Genomic DNA, 23607 nt, shown 5'->3' on the forward strand with positions numbered 1-23607 from the left:
AATCTTTTGCTTGGTGGGGTTGTACCTAATTAGTGCCCATTCTCTATGCTTTTACTTTCTTGGATCTTGACCCTGCCTGCAGGTAGCCCCACTCACTAACCCCATTTTTTACCACTTCTTTTCCTATTTTCCTTCACTTCAATCTTTACTTTCTACCTTCACAATGTTTATCTTAATCCTCCTTCATTCCCACTTATTTGGGATTGATTTTGTGGGACCCAACCGAATTAGTCGGACAGATAACTTGGTAACCACAAGATTCTAAGTTTGATTCTTTGTGTGATCTGAGTTGTCCGGCCTATTGGTCTTCTTAGTTTGCCTTCTTATGATCATTTGTCAACTAGGGTTGTAAAGCCTGACAGTTTTTATCAAGAGTGCACTTTTGGGTTGTAGCCTAAGCTTTCCTTGTAAATCAAAGAGAATGATTTAGTTGGAACAATTAAAAAACTAAGTGGTAAATAATGGTAATAGTAGAGATCTGAGATCTGAGTTGGGTGTGTTAATGGAATGAAAACTGGTTTTGAGAATTTACAACTTAAGCTTCGTACGATTAAAGTTCCCTATAGTGAATTATGGCTTCTACGTGATGGTGGATAACTTTAGCGTATCATAAATTAAGTAATTTCTTATGTTCCTTTATGGAGAATTGTATTAAAAGTCTTTTTTTTTTTAAAGAACAATCTAGACTATATATTATTCTAATAAAGAGCCACTATAACAAGTACATTGAGTGCATTACATTAACATCATACTATATTATTTATTTATGAATATGCATGATATGCCAATTGAGTTCACACCATTGGATTATCCAAGAAACATATTACATATGTTAATATATTAATCTTATCAGCATTAATAACCTAATTGTTTTCAAAAAAAAAAAAAAACATTAATAACCTAATTTAAAAAAGCATAATATAATTAAGGAGCATAATACTGACATGGTAGATTGGAAGTAATCAATAATTTGTGAGGACAAAACATAGTTTAAAATGTAGTGTGGTTCTTGATGACCAAAAAAACATGAGACAAACCGACCAACAAAACTCTCAGATCTAGCTAGTAACTCTAGAAAGTTAATTTTAGTTAGTGTGGTGTAGTACGATGTACCCCAATACCCCAGTCCATCTTTACATACAACTATTTGTGGCCGCCATGTCCCAGTAACAGCCTGTATAATATGCTTTGAAAATGAAAAGTATTACACAATATCAACAAAGTTACATCGTATTCTCGACTAACATAAATTGACCAGTCTTAAAGCGAATTGATTAATTACATAAAATTATGTAAATAATGTCCTAAATAGGGTGACCAAGTGGGTGAAACATATATTATGTGACCAGTCTTAAAGTGAATTGATTAATTACATAAAATTATGTAAATAATGTTCTAAATAGGGTGACCAAGTGGGTGAAACATATATTATGTGACAAAGAGTGTTCCCCATCCTTGTCCTATTAACCAACTTGCATTTTTCTAATTAATATTTTATGCGGCTAAAATACTGTACAATGTGGTACTAACTTTACTTTAGCTGTACCAAATAGTGGCCAGGGATGAAAATATATTTAAATAATTATGAATTATAGATCTTACATAAAAGATTAGTGGACTTTTTTATGCATTCTAATAAACTTGTACTATTTTAATGTTGTTACCCTGGTTTTAGAGTAATTGTATTTTAAATTGGAGAATATAATTTTTAAAAATTATTATTTACTTACGTGACAAAGAATATTTTTTACATAGATTTATTTTCTTGACCATCACCCATCGTATACAATTATTTGCATAACTAGTATTTTCACCCGTGCGTTGCACGGAATGAATTTGTTATAATATTTTAAGAAATATTTGAATCGATGTACAATTATATAAATTATAACATCGAATATGAGTATGAATAAGTGTATAAATGCAATTATAGTATGAGTCTTCCTTGCATGCAACAAATATCACAAAAATTCAGTGTTCTAAAATAAGTGTATAAATGCAATAGGTAGATAATTTACATTATTGCATCATATTCATTAATTTAATTAATTGTCGGTTAGTTATTGCAAGATCTTGAGGTACACTTATATTTTGATATTCAGTAAGTATAACTATATTAGAGAAAAATTTACATGGGAGTAATGGGATAATCAGTTCAGTAATTGTTGGTTGACCGTAGAGCGTTGTGTTGGAGGAAGAAGATGATATATAGTGAAGATGATATTGCCCTTCACTATATATCATCTTCTTCCTTCAACACGTTGATATTCTATGGACAAATAACTGTTGGAAAAAAAAATAGCATAAAATGGCATTTTACTGGCAATATTGTGGTACAAATATATGTGGGGTCCACTTTCGATTTGGGTCGGGTCAAAGTAGATTCGTGTTCTTCGTAGTTAGACGAAAACCATAATATTATAGGTTTTTTTTTTGGGCGGAAAGTTAAAACTGAGGATATTGTTTTTATTAATAGTATAGATTGCATTACAGAGAAATATATATACTGAATTATTACCATTAGTAATTCTAGTCTACAATTGTATTACGAATAGGAACGTAAGGAAGAATATATTTTATTAGGATTTCTATTTTATTTTACAATTGTACTAGACATAGGAATTGTATTACCGTATTTTACAATATTACGCAAACCATAATATTATAGGTTTTTTTTTGGGCGGGAAGTTAAAACTGAGGATATTGTTTTTATTAATAGTATAGATAGATTACATTGCAGAGAAATATATATACTGAATTATTACCATTAGTAATTCTAGTCTAGAATTGTATTACGAATAGGAACGTAGGGAAGCGTATATTTTATTAGGAATTCTATTTTATTTTACAATTGTACTAGAGATAGGAATTGTATTTCCATATTTTACAATATTACGCAAACCATAATATTATAGGTTTTTTTTTGGGCGGGAAGTTAAAACTGAGGATATTGTTTTTATTAATAGTATAGATTGCATTGCAGGAAAATATATATATACTAAATTATTACCATTAGTAATTCTAGTCTAGAATTGTATTACGAATAGGAACGTAGGGAAGAATATATTTTATTAGGATTTCTATTTTATTTTACAATTGTACTAGAGATAGGAATTGTATTACCATATTTTACAATATTACGCAAACCATAATATTCTAGGTTTTTTTTTGGCGGAAAGTTAAAACTGAGGATATTGTTTTTATTAATAGTATAGATTATGTCGAATTACTACATTCTTACTATTGCTTGTTAGTCATTTAAATATTCATTTATTCACTACTAACATTACACACCACTGCACATCCATTATTTAACTATTTTTTTTTCATTCATATTTATAGCTGGATTCAAATTCACACAGTGTCAAGTCAGATTACGAATCACCACACTAAGTTTAAAGTAAATAGATTTTTTGTGCGCACCAATATTTGACCATTTCTGTTGTGTCACTGATTTATTTCCTCCCACATACTCTGTCGGGCAGAAGCGTGGGCCCTTAGGATTGAGAATTCAATATTTTGAGGAAGAATATAATATTCTAACCCCTATATTTGAATCGCATAATGCTATCAATTACCATAAAAGAGGCCCTTTTAAACTTCATTACAACTTAAAATTTCACATTTTAATACTTCAAAAAAGAAAAAAGAAAAGAAAAGAAAAGCGCCGTAGGTTGTAGGCCCTTAGGTGTAGTATTAATAGTATATACTAAAGGCAACTTAACAAACTTTTAGAAAGGGAGGAATGATGATTAAAGGGTAATTAATATGATAATCATGTTCCATGTAAAGTTGGGAAAGACCGAAAGGAGAAAGTAAAATGGTGGTTTACGTATGTAATTAACCTTAATGAAGGCGAATGTCGGCTTGGCAGATCCAAAAAGAAAGATCTGGATATGTGCTCAAAACAGCAGTCCAGCCGACACACAATTCCGCCTCGGAACTTAAAATAAATTCTCAACATATATTCTGAATATAAACCCAAATACACGTGCATGGACAAAGCTACTCAATTCCTCTCCCATCTAACATTTTTCTGTTTTTCTAAATAATATTACATGTTAAATTAAAAGGCTCAACTACCCCATTGTTAAAAAGACTAATGCTTAGTGCTTACAATGAGTCACCCCACAAAATAATGAAACTCCCATCATGCATATCAATTCAGCATCATTGTGTGTAATTTATCACTTGAAAATTAACTATGCTATAAGTTATCAAATGCGGTAAGGTAAAGTATGAACTTTAATCTCAGTCCTTGATCTAGTCAAAATCAACAGCTCAAATTAAAGAAACTTTTCAAAAATGTGGTGACAATTCGACTTTTTTACGTATTGGTCAAACTTAAGGTGCGTCGTCCTCCTTCTAAAAGTGCATGGTTTTTGTGCTTAAAGTGTGTCAGTATAAAGCTTTAGGTGCATCTTTCTATAACTCAAGGTGCGTCGTTTTCCTTCTTAAGGTGCATATATTTAAAGTTTAAGGTGTGTCACTTTTCTAGTTTAAGATGCATCAGTCATTTAAACTTAAGGTGCGTGGTTTTATATATCTTAAGATGTATCAGTTTGAAACAGTTGATCATTTGTATGCATGATGGCAGAAGCGATGTGTGTGTGTGAGAGAGTGAGTGTGAGTGTTAGGAAATGCACCAATGCACTACACAAAAAATGCACCATACATCCACCGCACCTGATGGTGTGGTTCCGAACATTGTGTGATACGTTTATTCGTACCTAATGGCCGGTGCATTTTGTGGTGCATTGTTGCATTTATTTGTGGTTCATTTCCTAATACTTTTTGGTGTGTTTTTGCATACCTAATGGTGCATTCGCACCGGTCGCAGGTTAAGGCCTGACCGCATCTCAGTTGAATCATTCATATATATATGTGTATATATATATATATATATATTATTTGTGACTTTTGGTATTTGTTTTATACAAATAAATGTCCATTACCATATTTTTGTGGTCGCTTCTCTTTCCGTGAATTAGTGACTTATTGAAAATGCAATTTACAAAAATAAAGAAAGAAGACGACGTAAACTTGACGCTTTAATAAATACGAACAAACCCATAACAACCAATTAACAAGAAGATTTAAAAGAAAGACATTCTTCCGATCCCAATTAATTAAAATCTTGTTAGTAAGTGGCGTAGCATTTTCCATTTTAATGCAATGTTTATAAATCATTTATTAATTGGTCTGAGAATGATATTTCCTTGTATGTTGTGAAATGAACCACAAGTTTCAATTGACTTGTACAAATGGACAGAAGGATTTAGGCAAGTTTGCATATCAGTCGTTTTCTAAGTCGTTCTCATAAATTTAACTCATATGATATAAATATAGATACTAGATTAATGTATAAGTTTTGATATTTTCCTTAATAAATAATGTAGAAGACGTGCACGGAGTATTCTTTTTCATATTAGGGGTTCACACATTTAACACCCTCCTAAGTCCTACCTACATTTTTTTTTCTACTTTTCGATTAAACCATGATTCGAGATAAGAGTTTCTAACTATAAATAAATTAATCTATCTTAATATGAATGTATGTATTACAAAAAATATAATATTTGTTAAAAAAAATCATGCTTTCTAACGATAAAAATATGTTTATTATTCAACCTTGTTCAATTCATTTAGTGACTCATTTTATTTAATAATGTTAGAACATCTGAACGGTAAAAAAGTATAAAAAAAAAGAAGCATCTTTCTTGTTAAATCGTGCATTTTCATCGTATTTTCTTTATAACTTGACTTAAAAATTGTCAAGTCATGCTTTTTACTAACAAAAATGTGTTGATTATTTAACCTTCTTTGTTAAGTGGGTCCTTTAACTTAGTAATTCTAGCAAGCGGTTAAAAGATGTGGGACAATAAATATTTTACTTTGTTAAAATTCATGGATCTCTATAATAATTACTAGATAGGGTACGTTGCCAATAGTGAATGGCTGAATGGGTTGTTATAGACTTATAGGTTACAAAACCTGTACAAGCAACTAGGGACACGTTTCACTGCACAGAAAAAGAAAAAAGATTAAATGATCATGAACAATAAAGTAAGAAGAGGCACCCCAAAAAAAAAAAAAAAACATTAGCTGCCAGAACACAATAATACACGGGGAGCTGTTTGTGGGTCATCCTCTTTAGGTAACTTGTGTTTGTAGACTTCTATTCTCACCCAATTAATCATAATTTAGATTTGCACTTTAATCTCAAAAACCCTTAATTACTTTAAAATTTTTATGAAGAAAGAATGAGTGTTTAATTTTGTGTCTAAAAAGAATTCACTATGTACGACATTAGGTGTAACGCTTATACTGCAGCTACAAAAACTTGATCATGTATTTTTATTCATAATTTATAATCCAGAACCAATTGAGTTGGTCTAGCAGGCAAAATCATTGATTCCTTTAAGCAAGCAGAGATTGGCATAAAAGTTTGATTAATAACTTTATGAGGAAAAAGAGGAGAGGAGAAGCATGCGATAGATTATATTGCGCATGCGATCACCCCTTAGCTTTTTTTTTTTTAGTGTTGCGTTGCCACTGTGGATTGATCTATCATTGATGGCAATGTGAGGGGTGGGAGTTGATTGATAGAGCTGTGCACAATATAATAAAGCCTATCACCCCAACACACAACCGTACCCTATCCTCAAAGACCACCATTATGCTGTCCTTCATATTCTTATTCTTATATATATATGTGTATATATGCATGCAACATACACTACATACATCATATCACAATATAATGCATGCTAATTAATTAAAGTTCTTATCTTTGCAAAATTCCCCACCTGTCAATAATTAGCTTCTTCATTCCATTTCTACTCACCATTTCTAATTCTTTTCCCTTAATTATTTGATCGAGATGACATTGATAGATTGAATTTTTACTAATCATTACATGTATACTGATTATTGTTTTGAGCGAAACCAAAAAAATAATGCTACACCGTCCAAAAATGTCCATGTAACATTTCTCTTGTTTTATTTTATTACAGGTAATTAGTTGACATTTACAATTTAGTACAAATAAGTGAATAAAATTATTCAAAGTCCTTTAGAAAAAAACATTATTTGAAGTTCTAAAGCTACTTGTACATACCCTGGCCCCTAGCATCTATCTTCACGGACTTCACCGGCAACTCATGTGAGGGAACAAAAATTCCCACTTCATCATGTGCCATGCAGCTACTGAAACACCGGTTCGGTATATCCTAACATACTATGATATTTTAGGGTGGTTGAGTGAGTGATAATGGTACCAAAATGTTTTGAAGTATATGGTTCTTAATATTTTCTAAGTCGAATTCATTGCGTAAGATGTTTCTAGCATGATATATATGCAGGTTTTTTCTCGATCCAAAAATATGCACTAATTAAATAAACTATGTCATATAGTATATGGTGTCTCTAATACGGTATGCGGATTTCTCCCAAAGTTATGGTTTTTCTTAAAAAGTATGTACTAGGTAAATTCAGTCACATCGCACATGATGTAATACGGTATGTGAGTTTCCCTTGAAGCCTTGAAGGTGTATACTAGGTATAAACCCAGTTGTGACCCTAACCGGCAAATAATCACAAAGAGGTAAATTAGCCTAGCTTGTCCGAAGAAAGCGAATCAACTGCTCCCATTGAAAGTCAAATTTATAATTTTATCCTCCCTCCATCCTATTTTATTTGTCTGGTTCGGTTAACAAGATTTGACTGAAGTTATTTTGAATTTAATTTTTCATAATATTAAGTTTAGTATTAGTATTTAAAATTTATATATTTAGAAACTACATTAAAAGTACTATAAAACACAACAAATAAATTTTAAAAATTAAAAAAAAACATTTAAAAATTAAGAAAAAATAAAGAATTGATTTAACCAATGAATAATAAATATGACTGATAAAATGAGACAGATAAAATAATTATTAAGTCAACCGTCTAGATTAATTTAACTTGATATGGTTATCTATAACCTTTCTTTCTTTGATAATTAATGTAGAGGCTAGAGGCCACGCTCAGCTTAGTGTCTCTCTTCAGATGAACTGATTGGCTGTAGTGCTGTACTATATGTAATTAATAAGATCTGTTTTAATTTTTCTTTATTATTATTATTTTTTTTTTATTTTTTTTGTATGTATGTAAAAACCATGGGCTCTGATCTTTTGATTTCATCTATGAAAAATGTTTTAAATTTTAATTTATCGATCAATGGGGAGAGTATAAATAAGATATGACCATATGGGGTCCGGAGTCCGGACAATCAATTTATAAGCTCATTTTTTTCCCCACTTTTTATATTTAATAAAATTTTATTCCAAAATACACACATAATAGTTACTACATATATAACCCATAAAAATAACCTATGTGTCCACGTATCCTTTGTAAAAAAGTAATCAATGTTGTAGCTAAAGTGGCTCTCTATGTGGGGAAGAATTTCGGGAGAACCAGTGACGATTCTCCTTGTGCCAGCTCTATTCTCAGCCTATGTTATGTTAAAGAGTTATGAATCAGATCTCCTTTTAACATAAAGGTTAAATTTTGCTAATGCTATTCAAATCGAATGTTAATTAATTTTACCATGTTGGAGATAAATACAATATGCATGCTATTAGGAAAAAGAAATATAAAGTCGCATATATATGTGGCAGCAGAAGTAATATATCGCGAGGAACATTGGAGAAAAGAGAAGATTTTGGATTTTTGGTACAGACAGAGGATGCCCAGGCCACCATTGAAGAAGAGATTAAAGTCCCGGCCTTAGCCACCATGTTTGAATCTTGAAGATCAACGAGTTTAACGATGACAATAATTTTAGCCTGCCTCCTATGATTACACGTAGTATAGTTCTCTCCTTGTGTTACACACTTACACGGCTAGCATATGAGATTCATGCTTCAATTTCTATTCATTTACCCTTTTTACACCATTATTTTTCTCGATCCAAATAATTGTATTGACTTTCAAGTAACTTAAGATCATACTTGTATCCACTCATTTAAAAAATTCTCATAACATATCATTTATTGGTTGATAGTAGCGGACAAGACCCACATGGTGCCCGTATAGTGGCCTGTCAGGTTAGATGTGACATGTATTCTCATAACATATCATTTATTGGTTAATAGTAGCAGATAAGACCTGCGTGGTGCTCGTGCAGTAACCTAGTAGGTCAGATGTGACATGCGTTAGTACTAATGTGACTTCGAGCGACATACATATTAAATAGACTGTCTGATAGACAGAAGCCAAATAATCTAGGAGTGTTTACTTCTCAATCTCAAAAAGTTGAAAATCGCCCATAATCGGACAGATCAGTTAACAAGTTTCAGTGGTATGTTTATTAATTAGAGAAATTTTCCGGTATAAAAGAAAAACAGAGAGATTGAACAAGATTAGGAATTCCACCATCGAGTATATTCCAAAAAAAATTAATTACATGAAGGCACTGCAAGCCATATCATATTATTATATTAAAAAAATTATTGACATGGCTATGCTATATTGCTATGTCATCTTGAAACCTAAGTATTGAATAAGTCTCATATATTAAGAGTGGAACAGTGGTGACTGGTGACACCTATGGTACAGAAATATTAAACATAGAGTTTTGTAATTGTGAATATAGAGTTCAAAAATTATGAACATTAAATTCTAAAACCGTGAAAATGAACCTGAATCCATCTTGCAAGATAGACATGGGTCCATGGTATATCAACGGTCACCAAGCATCTGCAAAGATTTTCATGCCTTCATAAATGAAAACACGCTATTTTTTCTATATATGTATCGGTACGTGCTAGAAAATTGACTAGCCAATTCCACCCCAACTTAATCAAATGAAGCCACATATTCAAAACGAAATTGGATTCTTAAAAAGCAAGAAAAAGTATTGTATTCCATTACTCTTTAAGTCCCGATCTTTATGAATTATTGCAAGATCAAAACCCAATTAATAAGCACCTTTAAAAGGAAAAAGATCAGAATAGAATAACCAAAAAAGAAGAGATCAGAAGAAGACAACCGGATTCAAATATGAAAAGTTGGAATCATAAACGTTGGAAGAGCATAACACACAAGTTCTAATTTGGAAGTAGTTTTAGGTTCCATGAATGATATATTATATTTCTTTATTTGCTTTTTAGATGACCAGTGAAACCCGCAACCACCACCATATGAAATATATTGAGAAAATCCTAATCACAATGAGGTAAACCCGTCTAAGCTGCTCATAGCTGACCGACTTAAACCAAGAAGACCACAACTACTCCCGAGAGTCAAACTCGAAACATTGTCACTACCAAACTAACAGTACAGTCTGACTAACTTGACTTTGATTCTTCGGGAAATATTATATTTCCCACTTTAAAAAGTCTCCTAATCTCATGGATAACTCCACACCATTCCGTGGCTGATAATAACCAACCAAAAAAAAAAAAAATGGTCCCTCCGATCATGGTCATCATCCCCTAATTAAAGCATACATATCGTCAGGTCTCAAGTCTTGTAATTATATTAGTGGATGGCCAGGCCAATCAAACATATATAGTTCTGATCCATTTGTAGGCCATTAAAGTCCCTCACTGCCCACATGACTTAACTCAAAACTTTAAACTCATACATGCAATGGAGCTGCGGGGAGTGACCTGGTTCAGTGTATTCATGGAAAAGAAGAAGCCATGATGTTTACCCAGAAAGGAAATCTGGGTCCAGCTTTTAATAATGAAAGCATATATGTGTGTATATGGTGCTTTTTAAATTTTAGGAAAGTGTTTTGGCAACTTGCGAGTGTTTAGTATTGGTTGTGATGCTTCCGAGATTGAAGTGGACGTGGTCGCGTGTACTGTTCTGTTATGGAGGGTGGGTTTCATCGGTTATATTATATTATATTATATTATATTATATTATATTATATTATATTATATTATATTATATTACTTGGGTGTTCATTATCCTATGTATGTGTGTGTTGTTTTCTTTAATTTATCCGATTGGTTTATGCTTTTCTTTGAATTATTCTCTTTTCTAGCATTTGCCTGAAAAGCATGTCTAGTTTATGCTATGTGAGGGTGTGTTTTTTTTTGGTGGTGAAAGAATTTTTTTTTTTTTGAGTATTAGTTACTTTCTCAAAGTACTGAAGCACAAAAAGAATTGGGTGTCACTAAACTACAAGGTTTTGACGAACTAGTAATCTAATAGTATAAATATAAATGTGTAATCTAATTATGATCTTAATTTTTTTTAGTTGAGATGTAATGCGTGCTTCAATTTAGTATTATTTTAGGGGATAATTAATTTTTGAGGCAAAAAGAGAACGTTAGTGGAAGATAATATTTTATTCAATAATCCTAAATAGTTTAGGTTCATTTACCTGCCAAGCTCAATGATTAGATCATTGATTAATATATTATTATTCTTAGCAAGTCGTGTCATGTTATGATGTCTGGCCGTATACTTCTATAATCCCCTCCATGCTTTTCATCCCTGCAGAGAACCCAAACGAAATTAATTAATTAATTAAATTCAAAAAAAAACTAAAACTAAAACTGTTTGGCATTACAACTGAGAGAAATCACATGATTCAAACTGGGCAGGTCGCCGAGAATCTCGGTGGCGACATAGATTGCATATGAACTATCGAATGGACGACGCTGTACTATTGTGTTTGTTAGTTCGATCTAACTGTGCCATACTGTATTTATGTGTGGTACAGCATTATTATTATTATTTTTTAATAACAATACAGACTACGGTCACTATCTGAGGTGTGTATTAACTAATTTTTTTATATAATAATTCACAAATCACAAAAAAAAAAAATCGTACCAAAAAGACAATAAAAAAACATTAATTAAAATTAAATTTATAATTTTTTAATAATACAAAAATTATGTATTACTGACTTGATCATTTATTTCGAGCAGCATTATTATTATTTGGATTAGGGAAATGGGAGAATTATAGCTGGCTGTATTTGTATAGGCCGGTAGATCATCAATCACGGTCACTTTCTTGAAAAGGAAACGACAGGAAATCAATTAATGCTATCCACATTATTTTTATCGAAAACTCCGAAGCTTCGTAGCATATGAGGTGTAGCAGCTTGGTACGTTAAGAGTACATAAAAGTTTGATTCATAAATCTTAAATTAACTGCAAATTCACAGACCTACTATATCAGAATCTAACATGGAAACATATCAAAAAGTAAAAGATGTAATGTAAGCAACATAGATAAGATATACTATATTGTATATATAGGGAGTGCTGGTCAGTTTCCCATTTTTGACAAATAACAAAATTATTATAAACATTTTTTGAAAAACTTTATAATCGATAAATGATCAAATAACATTCATAATTAGTTTTTTTTAAATGAAGTAATCGACGAACATTTTAGTCAATTCAATTATCGATTCACGAATAGTTCTCATATGGAGTTAAACTTGAAACATTTGTAATTACCAAGTTGACCAACCGATCAGTTCGGTTGAGATGGTGCCAAACAATATTATTCTTACAGTATATAATTAATTGGGTGGTGTTATTATTGAATATTGATAGAAATAGTTCATCATCAAATTGCAAATTAAATGATACGAAAGAATCCGATACATTGTAGATAACATCAAATCACCAATGGGTACGAAATCATAAAGGTGACACCAACGTGAGATATTGAAATATCATAATGGGACCCTGCCAAAGTTAGATCCCATTTTTGATGTGTCATTTTTCATGCTTTTAAACAAAGATTGACTCTTTGACTTTTTCACTCTTCAACACTTTGCTTCGCCTTCTCCAAGTAAGTTCCTTCTTGGTTGGTCTCTCTGATGCTGACCCCCAACCAGCTTTCTTTGAAAATAAAAATTGTTTTTTTAAAAATTTTTTTATAACTGATGTAACTCAATTTTGTCAGACTAATTCCTGAACCTCATGAGCCCAGTTTCAAAGTCCATAAAGAGGTAAATTAAGCATGTCCAACTTCAAGATCGAGCATCAAACTTTATATTTTGGTGCATAATGAGCTCAGCACAATGTTGTCAACACAAGACCTAAGCATATGTTGTTTGTCAAGATTAATAAGGTTTTGATTGATTTTAGGTAGAATTAATCAATTATATTGTCATTTGTCAAATAGGGTACATTATTGCACAGAGAAAAGAGAATTGTACGTTGTGGTTTGGCAATGGTGGAGCATGTGCTCATGCAGATAGATACACATGAATGCATTTCCGCGTAAGGATGTGTTTGGATTCTTCTTATTTAACTTCTAAATGATTTAGACCATGGAATTTTTGGTGTACTATATTAGGTTCAAATTTGGTTAGCTTAATCTTCGCTATATTGCTTTGTTTTGTACTTGATTTGTTTAATTTAAATCTAACTTCTTCTTAAATCATAAACAAGCATGTATTACAAAGTTGAAAGAACTTACATGTGTATACATTAAATAAGTGAACTAGTCAATTAATACAACCTAATATACCGTAACTTGGTACACTTAATAAACGGGACTATTAATGTAATTATAAAGTCGAGCCGGAATTCAGGATTATAGAGTTCTGAATCTGATCGAATATGAATTGAGATCGGTTGCAGAGAACAAATTCTTAGAACCATCAATTCAGCTGATTAGGTTGTATAGCACTAAGCCCATTTCTTAAGGTTTACGGCTCGATTGCTTTTCAATGTTGAACTACCCAAAATAGAAAATGGACAGTGAAAGGGTATTCTCTGGCTCATTGGGCTTTTGAATGGAACCATTCGTTATCTGATTAGACTTTACCATCCTACAGACAGAGTATCCAATCTAAGGCCCGAAATGATTTTGGGCAGCAAATTATTGTACGGGCCATAGTCCACACAAATATGTGGATCACAACTCAAAACGACGTCATTTTGACATTTAAAAAAAATCGTTATTCAATAACAACGAACGTATGGTCAGTCATTATGTGTTAGAATAATGAATATTCTGGGATAAAGAATATATTTTATGAGTTATAAAAATGTATGGTTGGTAAGTTATTAAGTGTTCACGAGCAGTCCATTATTGATTTGAATAATGTACCTTTAGTAAGTTTTGCAATTGTCCATTATTTATAATAATGTACTTTATGTTTCAAGACAAAATTGTCATCCAATGAATAGTAAATATAACGTATTTGTAAATGCGCGAGAAATATAATTAAAAAAAAAATGAAGCTGATTGTGTCTGATTTGTAAGTGTCAATTCACTAGCATTTAGAAAGACAAAAATAAAATGGACATTTTAGTTTGCAATTCACACTGATGGTTGAGATGTTGATAGTGTTACAATGATTCACTTTTGTCTAAAATCAAAATTTACATTTATTTAAATAGTTTCTTCCTCTTTTGCTTCTATTTTTGTGTGATTTTGATGAAATTCATGGGGCTGAAACATGTGTACACAAATCTCCAGGACCAATCTTAGTAAATGTCGAGAATTTCAAGGATGGATCTGTTGCAGAGGGGACATGAACCTCGGTTTAGCCACAGCTCCCTCGAACACACTCGACAAAAAGTGTGCCCACATGGTATGAACGCCGCGCCTTTTTTCCTCCCCATGCAAACGCAGCACAACGCCTCACTCCCCGCCGCCCGGCTCTCCTTCTCCGTCGCCGTCGCCGTCGTTTCCCCGTCGTTCTCCTCCAGCAACCTCATCAACGAAACTCTGAGCGGCGGTGTGGTCCCCGCCCCGCTGTTTTCGGCGGCCGCCGGGATTTGACTCTGAGCTTCCCCGTCCGAATCTTGGACCGCCCTGTACTGCCGCTCCGCCGCCAACGCCGCCGCTAGGTTCATCCCCGAGCCCGTCGGCGTGTCCGCCGCCGCACATACCGGCGGAGACTCCGCGCCGGCCTCCGTGGTTTCTGTCGGCGGGACTTCTTCCTCCTCTCCATCATCGTCGTCGTTGTCGCGAACGCTTATAGTCGTCGGCACCAAACCCCACGACGCGCCGCAACAGTTGATTGCTTTAAAACTCAGCCGCTCTTTCAGACTCTTCCGCCGCCTCACCAGTCGATCGGCGCCGCCCTCCATTTCTCCCCTCCCCTGCAATCCAAAACCCTAAAGTTCTAAGTTTTACTTTTTTGGTAGCAGTCTATTAGCCTTTTTAATTTAAACTGATCAGAATAACCTAATCTGGTTTACCACTTTTATCCCGACTAAATCACATAGTAAGATTTAACTTAGTATACTGCAAGTAACCCTCGTCACCCAAGAAAAACACTAATCCACATTCATACACACGCATATATACATACATGTAAGTGGAGATAAAGAAACGAAGAAGGAAGAGAACGTACGTAGAAAGAATGGAGAAATTGAAGGGCACCGCGAGAGAGCTGAGAAAACCACCGCCTGTGTAATGGAGTTCACAGGGAGAGAAAGTGATGAGTTATGTATGTATTTCACGAGCTCGTCAACGGCTCTTAATGCTTTTTAATTTGTAGAAAACTAGGACTTGTGGTAGTATATAGAATATATGGTACAGCGTGGAAATATTCTGCAGATGCTTTGATTGAGGATGGAAACAAGGGACAAAATGGAAGAAGATGAAGAAAAAAGGAATCCTACGTGGTGGGGCTGATTAGAGGCTGTTTTTCTTGTTAGTTTAGACTAAATGGGATTTGTTTATCTAATGATTGCGTATTAAAGGAACAACACCTGGATAAACGTGTATATAATGCTAACTATTTGTCAATTAATAACTGACACTTGTAGATTAGACTGGATTGAGTATTATTGCATTTGATTGACCAGAACTCAGTTAATATGATATAACTAACTGGTTCAAACTAATTAATAAGGTCAATAGAATTCATTTGTAGTTATCTAAGTTAATTGAGTCTGGATGTTATTTCTAAATTTATGTTATTTTGTAATTTTATTTTCCATTCTCTCATTTTTTTTAAATGTGTATTTCACTATTAAAATCTTATTATGATAATTCAAATACTCCATATAAAGTATACAAAATTTACAATATTTGAGAATTATATGTTATATGATTAAATATTTTTTTAAAATTAAAATATTAAAAAAATGTATGATATTATATTGAAGTGAAATTTTATATTTGTTATAGGTGAGTGTGTGGATTTAATTGAAATATTCATTTGCGTGTAGTGTTCAGTCGCCGGCCAGTATTAAGTCAAAAGCCATGGAAGCAGGCAGGCACGATGGCCGAGGTTTTCCCATGTGGCTGTTTTGCATTTGGTTTAAAGTTGTCAACTTTTTTTGTTATTGTTTTCCTTCCTGTCTTTAAAAGTTGGATCATTCATTTGTATCCCATAGTAGAAATTTGAACAATTTATCAATGTCTTTTATTATGTTGGAATAAAGACTTTTAAATAATTAAATTGGAAAGCAACTCTTTTATAGCAATAAACAAGGTAAAGCATGATAACAGTGTTATAGATTCTCACTATCACTTGTTTGAAGTCATAAGAGATCTTATAAAGTGAAACTATAACAAATTAGTTAAACACATTCACATTGAGTCAAATATTTGTGCATATTAAATGGTCACATATCACGATTACTTTCAATAGAACGTGGCTTGCATGTTTTTTTAGAGTTTTAAATCTTATGGGATTGGAACTACTGCTAAGTGTCAAACCGCTACTACATAATGGTTTGAAAATGGTTGCAGTTTGGCAATATTTTTTCCAATGGTTCTTTAAAATTGTCGCAAAATCACCTTCGTGACATACATATATGTGGCGGTTGCCTAAATGCTACGAAGCTTCTTTAAGGTGGTTAAAAATCACCACAAGATCACAGAAAATAATCACCACTAAATACACAGTTGTCTATAATGTTTTTATTCAACTACTTCTTTCGTATTTACCAAAAAAAATAATAGTTTAACATAATCATATATTATTAACTTATGTCTTATGACATGATCGATCAATTTTTTAATCTTCAATAACTAGAGATAAACTCAAAATTATATCACTATAACTCTAAGTATTTGTCTTTTAACTTGTTTGTCATTGCATTTCAAAGTTTATGTTGTTAATTGTCTAAATCATTTGTTTTGTCTACATCAAATTGCGTAAATCTTTTCTCTACATCAAATTACGTGAATATTCTACTCGCTTCAACTATAGTTATCAAAATCACCTTTCTCTACCTCTAATTGACTATTAGTTCTTCTATTGAGTTATGGACTCATTGTACGTTGTGCAGTGTCCTCTTTTGTTGGGCCTTGTATATTGGCTAACATGCCTTTATGAAATAAGTTTTCATTCTCAATTGGCTGTGAGTTACAGGTTTGAAACCAAATGTTTGCAAGCCCAATTAGCACATCTTAACTCTTTTTTTTTTTACTCAATGGGATAAGATTAATTTATCTAATTCTCGAGAAAAGTTTTTTTTTTAAAATTAATTTTGTGGGTTTATATTTAAAGGACTCAAACTCCTTTTCAATTAAGTGCATCTTAATTTATTTATTAATACAACACTATGCAAATTAATTACTTGCACGTAGAATGATGACTTCTCACTCGATTTTATTCTTAACAGAAATCAAACCCCTAACCTTATATTAAAAATGTTCAGTCTCGTCAAGTCGACCAAACCTTCCTAGGTAATCCTATATTACTAAATAGAGATCCCTTTTGCTGAGTTACTGTTTTATTACCACTATTTATATATTGTCATTGTCACTATGTACACCATACTATATTATCAAAATTAAATTTGCTCAAAAAGAGGTGGACGGATTAATTGAACATAATTATAGTAGCACAAAATTACGAGTTTGATTCTTACTCACACTCACTCAATTAAATTACATGGTATTTTCTAAAGTTTTAATACTACAAAATTGATAAGAAGTTACACTCTGATATCACAAAGTGCACCATGTAACACCTACCATTCCTTCAAAATATCCCAACCGTTTTAACATACGGACATAGCTAACTATCTTAGCCACTCAAAATGTTAATTTAAGTAGAAATTTCTAGAAGTAGAATCTGCGTGTCTCACTTTGTATTCCTTGTTTGTTTCCATTCCCAAACTCTACGCAACATACTAAATGGAAATAAACGGCTCTTGTTCAATTTCCAAACAAGGTATACAACGTGTCCAAGTCTCATTCCTTAACAAATCCATCTCAAACACCAAAATTGCCCCTCCTCATATTTGCATCATTTTCGGTTAATTGTAAATTTAAAAAAATTGATAATTTTTATAATAATAATAAATTTAAAAAATTGGAAAATTAAAATTAAAATTAACGAAACAAAAAATTAGAGAAATGAGTAAATAGCTCTTACGAGTAATTTAATTAGTTTTTGAATAATAGATTGTGTGAATTACACTCAATGTGGTGGATTCTTGGTGGATACTTGAGGTAGGGAGTTAAGGGATTTTTTTTTTTTTTTTTTTATACAAGAGAAATGAGTAAACACGTGTTATATTGGGAGGGCAGTTATGTATTTTCACTATAACCAGACGAGTTGAGTTGGCTGACTATTATGCACGGAGTAGTTACGTATATAGTCCTTCCTCTGTTTCATATTCTAACCATTCTGTTTTCTCTCATAGGCTTCGAATTTCAGCGCTCGAAACTGATCAAAAATGGCGTCGATTTCATCTTTCACTCAATTCCATTGCAATCCCGTCGGCTTGATCGCTCCACAATCCCCATCCACCTCGAAACCCTCTGTATTTCCGGTGAAATCGACGATTTTCGCGTCGAAAATGGCCGCATTGAGGTCATTCCCGAACAGGGGATTGGCGAACCCGAAGAAGAAATTCGTTGTCCGCGCCGTTAGCGATGACGAGTGGGGCGAGGAGAAAAAGGAGCCTCTATCGGCGGGCGTCGCAGTGGTAGAAGACGAGCCGGCCGTGCTAACGGAAACCGATGTGTTGAAGAAACAGCTGGTGGATTCTTTCTACGGGACCAATAGAGGATTGGGCGCTAGCAGCGAGACGAGGGCGGAGGTCGTCGAGCTTATCACGCAGCTGGAGGCTAAGAACCCTACTCCGGCGCCCACGGAGGCGTTGACTCTCCTCAACGGCAAATGGGTTCTTGCGTAAGTTCCCTTCAATTTAACTACTCAGTAATCATATACTTACATCTGTTCATTTTTACAATAAATTAATCAGCGAGAGATTCGACTTTTGTGTTGAAGATCTGTGTTATTGATTGTATAATTATATTTAGGGCAACACCACGGTCTCAATTTGTAAGACAGGTGGAATTTCAATTTTTTTTTTATTATTAATGGGTCGTATTTTTGGCCTCATTAATCAAATATAAGCCTTTTGTGAGATGTTTATCCAGGTACACGTCTTTTATTGGGTTGTTCCCATTGTTATCAAGGGGCACACTCCCTCTGGTCAAAGTTGAAGAAATATGTCAAACCATTGATTCAGAAAGCTTCACTGTTCAGAACTCTGTTGTGTTTTCTGGACCATTGGCTACCACTTCCTTTAGTACCAATGCCAAGTTTGAAGTCCGAAGCCCTAAGCGTGTGCAGGTTTATTCTTGCTTCTCAGTTCCAATGCCAAGTTCTCATTCCTGGAATATTGCAGGATACTTTTCTTGAATTGACCTTGCTAAGCTCCCATTTTCTATATGCCAAATTTCAGATAAAGTTTGAAGAAGGCATTATTGGGACTCCACAGCTCACAGATTCCATTGTGTTACCTGAGAATGTAGAATTTTTGGGACAAAAGATTGATCTCACTCCTTTCAAAGGTTTGATTACTTCTCTCCAGGATACGGCTTCATCAGTCGTGAAGTCCATTTCTAGCCAACCGCCATTGAAGTTTTCCCTTGCCAATAGCAATGCCGAGTCCTGGCTTTTAACTACCTACCTGGACAGCGAGCTTCGGATTTCAAGAGGAGAGGCGGGCAGTATCTTTGTGCTGATCAAGGAAGGCAGCCCCCTCTTGAAGCCTTAGACTAATTCCAGAATTACTATCTTCTTGTATGTCCCCTGCCTTTCTAGTCTTGTACTTGTACTTCTGAATGTGAAATGGTCTAAATGAGCCAAATAAACTGCTAGTTGTTATTTGTAGGCTTGTTAATGAAACCCATCATATTTGTTCAGAAATCTTGGATGCATTCAATTAGAAGATTTCATAGGGTGGACAGAAGTGTTGCTAACAAAAATCACATTTATATAATGAAAGATTCAGTTTTGAACTGTTGGTCTGTCACAGAGAGAGTCACTGATGATAATTCTTGCCATGATTCTTACGTTTCGCACTTTCCACAAGCAATATGTTGCTTGCAAAAGGCAAAAGCATGAGATGCTTCTCAGTGTCTGTCCGCTTTCTTTGCTGTCAACTTTTTGCCATTAAAATGCACCCTCAACAAGCATATATGCTTAGGTAGAAACTGTATGTTATGACCATATGGTGCTAATAATAACCACGTAGATTGAGAATTAGAATCAGAGTTGCATATATATATATATATATATATATGCATAAAAACGAGTATGTAAAACTACAGCACTAGAAACTCCTTGTGTGAAGTGAAGGCCTTGTTCATGGATACACTCAGGAGTGATGCTGAAAAGCATGAGTACAACAAGAAGTTCTATAAGGCCTTAATGGGACAGAAGAAGGAAGAGGTAATAGAACTCTGTAAGCATGTCCCAGAGGGGCCTTTGCATGTTGTAACCTTGCATGGTGATACTGTCCTTCATCTAGCCGCCTACTCGAAACAAAGGGATCTGGCTAAGTGCTTACTTGAACAAGTGTCAAAATGCGATGGTGCAGAACGACTACTACAGCGTGCAAATTCCTTACACTATACAGTTTTTCACGAGGCAGCCACCTCGAACAAAGCAGTTCCTCTAGCAAAAGAAATGCTGCGTTTGTCCCCTGGACTGCTGCATCTACGCGGTGATAATAATGAGACAGCTCTCTTTCGTTCTGTGAGATATGGTAAGAGGGAGATGTTTGATTTTCTAGACAAGGAAGTTGGAAAAGCTGTCGAGGGTGATCAAGAAAAGTGGGATGCATTTCATTACAGAAGCGACAGATCAACCACACTCCACCAGTCTGTACTTATGGAGCATTTTGGTAAGTTGATTACTGTCTTTATTTATTTGCATCTAAAGTTTAAGCTCTGCTTCTTATTGGTTGCAAGTTCTAGTCTTTTACCATTGTTCGCAAATCCTATGATGAACAGACCTCGCCCTTTGTATTGCTGAAAGGCATGGGTGCTTAATCGGTGAACAAGATGGAGATGGGATGACTGCTCTTCAGCTCCTTGCATTAAATCCATCTGCGTTCAAAGTTGGCAAGAAAAACAGATTTATCAAGCTTCTTGTTAACTCTAGTATGATACTTATACCAAGTTCTCTCTAATTGTTATTTTTAATTATTTTCTTTGAGAAAAAAAAAAAAACTTTTTGTTCTTGACCTTGTAAGTTGTTTGTCACTTCAATTTTCCATTACCGGAATCTTGAGAATTACACAAATTTTTGAGTCAGTGTGATGCTAATCTTGATAGGTTAGAGTAGCCACTGGTTTCCCTTTCTTGTTACTGACTTCTGTTCTGTAATGAAGCTCCAAAATTTATCAGCATTCCCTTGTTGGATCATATCCGGATGAAATTCGATAAATATGAATCAGCTCTGAAACTTGCCAAGTTCTTAATTGCAAAGGATACATCTTGGGAATCCACTGAAGCTGTAAAGAATAAGAGCGAGACGCGATTCCACAAATATGGACACTTGTTCCAGGAACAAAAGCCTGATGACGGAGAAAGAATGCAGTCAGGTGCAAAAAGATGTCCTGAAACTCCACTCTTTTTGGCAACAAAGTCAGGTTGCATTGAGATTGTACAAGAAATACTCGAGGCATATCCTCAGGCAGTCGAGTATGTAGATGAGAAAGGGCGAATGATACTACACGTTGCCATCAAATACTGCCAGACACAAATTTTTCGTCTTGTTCAGAGCATGAAGTTGCCAAGGAAAAGGCTCAAGAGAAAGGTCACTAATGAAGGAAACTCTATTCTGCACATGGTTGGTCTAAAGGATAAAGAAGTTTTAGGAGACATGCGAAGCCCTGCCCTGCTACTGCAAGAACGTTTACTATTTTTTGAGGTATTTTGAGTGTTTCTTCATTTGCAGACCGTTATTCATATTCAAACAGTGCAAATAAGCTTAAGTTTGGTGAATATGATTCATATGCAGATGGTTAAGAGTATCTGCAAAGCAGATATGGTGAAGCTCCTGAACTCAGAAGGTCACACTGCAGAAGAAGTCTTCAATTGCACGCACGCACAGCTTCGTTCTGATGCAAAAGACTGGCTAAAACGCACTGCTGAAAACTGTACCATTGTTGCGGTGCTTATTTCCACCGTTGCCTTTGCTGCAGCATATACCATTCCAGGAGGGCCAAACCAAAGCACTGGCTATCCAGTTCTTCTTCACAAAACTTTCTTCGTTGTTTTCACCATTGCAGACGTTCTCTCAATCACGCTGGCTTTGACATCAACTATAACGTTTCTTGCAATCCTCACGTCCCCGTTTCACATGAAGGACTTCAAGCGATCCCTCCCTCAGAAGCTGATGCTAGGACTTTCTTTGCTCATTCTCTCGGTGACCATGATGATGCTCGCCTTTGCAGCAACAGTGATCCTGATGATAAGTAACAAGGAACGTTGGACAAAAATCGCGTTGTCCTGCATGTCGTTCATTCCAGTCACCATATTTGCAGTCTCATACGTGCCCCTATACATTTCTCTGTGGAAGAACTACAGCTATACATTTAGGAAACTATGGGACGCTTTACCTAGGCTAAACATCTCTTCTGGTGCGCGATCTAATATTGCAGGTGTTTCTAGCAGTTCTGCCTTTTCTGTCAGCAAGACTCAAGGCTTTGATTCTCTGGTCTGAAAGGAGAAAATGTATCCTGAAGCTATGTGAAATGGTGGAGCTTAACTTTCTTGATTTTTGCTTATCATTGTAACTATACTATGCATTGTGTTCTGATATGTTTACTAGTTTCCTTATGTAGTATTGAAATGAAAGATGCTTTGTTATGAAGGATAGTAGATATGTAGAATGCCTTTTAAGTGTACTACTCTCAGTCTCCACTATTGCAATGTAATTTAGCAAGTTTTCTCCAAAAGATTTCTTCTTTCTTTCTTTCCCTTGCCTAATAGGTAAATCGCGAGTCATCCCGCTCCCAAGTTCTCCACTCCTTACCTATACATTCTATGTGTAAGACGTCTTTATCAATTCTGATTGGTTAAAGTCTCTTATTAACTCCTTAGGTTCAACTCTACATTGCCATTAAAACAAGGTTTTAAGGTGATTGGTTGAATCAACTGAATTAACATTGCAGGCTCTTCTTTCTCTTTCAAACATACAAATGGGTTAGTCATTATTTGCATTCATAGTCCAAAGAAAGATTGGGCCACAAAATTCTTATAAAATGAAAATGCATAAGGTTAGCCTACGAGACCATGATTCAATCATTATTGCATGGATCATGGTCCACACAGTTATGTGAACCATGAATGTAAGGTACATTTTTATTATATTAAAAGTACATTATTTTTCTACATAAAGTACATTAT

At 34.1% G+C, this 23607-nt stretch overlaps 3 protein-coding genes across 5 annotated transcripts; 2 read left to right on the forward strand and 1 right to left on the reverse strand.

Annotated features, from left to right (window-relative positions):
* Nucleotides 1-14233: 14233 nt before the first annotated feature.
* LOC116030511 (death-associated inhibitor of apoptosis 1-like) lies at nucleotides 14234-15627 on the reverse strand. Of its 2 annotated transcripts, none has more exons than XM_031272771.1 (2): nucleotides 15344-15627; nucleotides 14234-15089 (listed from the first exon to the last, which is right to left on the reverse strand). In XM_031272771.1, the coding sequence occupies exon 2, from the start codon at nucleotides 15075-15077 to the stop codon at nucleotides 14469-14471; it is 609 nt and encodes a 202-aa protein (XP_031128631.1). In that variant the 5' UTR covers nucleotides 15078-15089; nucleotides 15344-15627; the 3' UTR covers nucleotides 14234-14468. The 2 variants fall into 2 exon arrangements, with proteins under 2 accessions (XP_031128631.1, XP_031128632.1); XM_031272772.1 differs by having other exon boundaries at nucleotides 14234-15104.
* A 2945-nt stretch (nucleotides 15628-18572) lies between these two features.
* Nucleotides 18573-20116, forward strand: LOC116029156 (light-induced protein, chloroplastic-like). The gene is made up of 3 exons (XM_031271060.1): nucleotides 18573-19090; nucleotides 19342-19537; nucleotides 19650-20116. Exons 1-3 carry the CDS (start codon nucleotides 18633-18635, stop codon nucleotides 19962-19964), a joined length of 969 nt encoding a protein of 322 aa, XP_031126920.1. The 5' UTR covers nucleotides 18573-18632; the 3' UTR covers nucleotides 19965-20116.
* A 238-nt stretch (nucleotides 20117-20354) lies between these two features.
* On the forward strand, nucleotides 20355-23156 carry LOC116029154 (ankyrin repeat-containing protein ITN1-like). 2 transcript variants are annotated; one of them, XM_031271058.1, is made up of 4 exons: nucleotides 20355-21095; nucleotides 21205-21354; nucleotides 21585-22126; nucleotides 22217-23156. In XM_031271058.1, the coding sequence occupies exons 1-4, from the start codon at nucleotides 20558-20560 to the stop codon at nucleotides 22919-22921; spliced, it is 1935 nt and encodes a 644-aa protein (XP_031126918.1). In that variant the 5' UTR covers nucleotides 20355-20557; the 3' UTR covers nucleotides 22922-23156. The 2 variants fall into 2 exon arrangements, with proteins under 2 accessions (XP_031126918.1, XP_031126919.1); XM_031271059.1 differs by lacking the exon at nucleotides 21205-21354.
* The last annotated feature ends 451 nt before the right edge of the window (nucleotides 23157-23607 follow it).

This window comes from Ipomoea triloba, chromosome 9 (assembly GCF_003576645.1).
Source record: "Ipomoea triloba cultivar NCNSP0323 chromosome 9, ASM357664v1".
NCBI classification, from domain to species: Eukaryota; Viridiplantae; Streptophyta; class Magnoliopsida; order Solanales; family Convolvulaceae; genus Ipomoea; species Ipomoea triloba.

Excerpts from the sequence above, each read along its gene's own strand:
- LOC116030511 (XM_031272771.1), bottom strand. The coding sequence starts at position 15,077 with ATGGAGGGCGGCGCCGATCGACTGGTGAGGCGGCGGAAGAGTCTGAAA.
- LOC116029156 (XM_031271060.1), top strand. The coding sequence starts at position 18,633 with ATGGCGTCGATTTCATCTTTCACTCAATTCCATTGCAATCCCGTCGGC. Across the intron at positions 19,091-19,341 it reads AACGGCAAATGGGTTCTTGC|GTACACGTCTTTTATTGGGT; the intron begins GTAAGTTCCCTT and ends ATGTTTATCCAG. Across the intron at positions 19,538-19,649 it reads GAAGCCCTAAGCGTGTGCAG|ATAAAGTTTGAAGAAGGCAT; the intron begins GTTTATTCTTGC and ends GCCAAATTTCAG.
- LOC116029154 (XM_031271058.1), top strand. The coding sequence starts at position 20,558 with ATGGATACACTCAGGAGTGATGCTGAAAAGCATGAGTACAACAAGAAG. Across the intron at positions 21,355-21,584 it reads CAAGCTTCTTGTTAACTCTA|CTCCAAAATTTATCAGCATT; the intron begins GTATGATACTTA and ends TCTGTAATGAAG. Across the intron at positions 22,127-22,216 it reads AACGTTTACTATTTTTTGAG|ATGGTTAAGAGTATCTGCAA; the intron begins GTATTTTGAGTG and ends ATTCATATGCAG.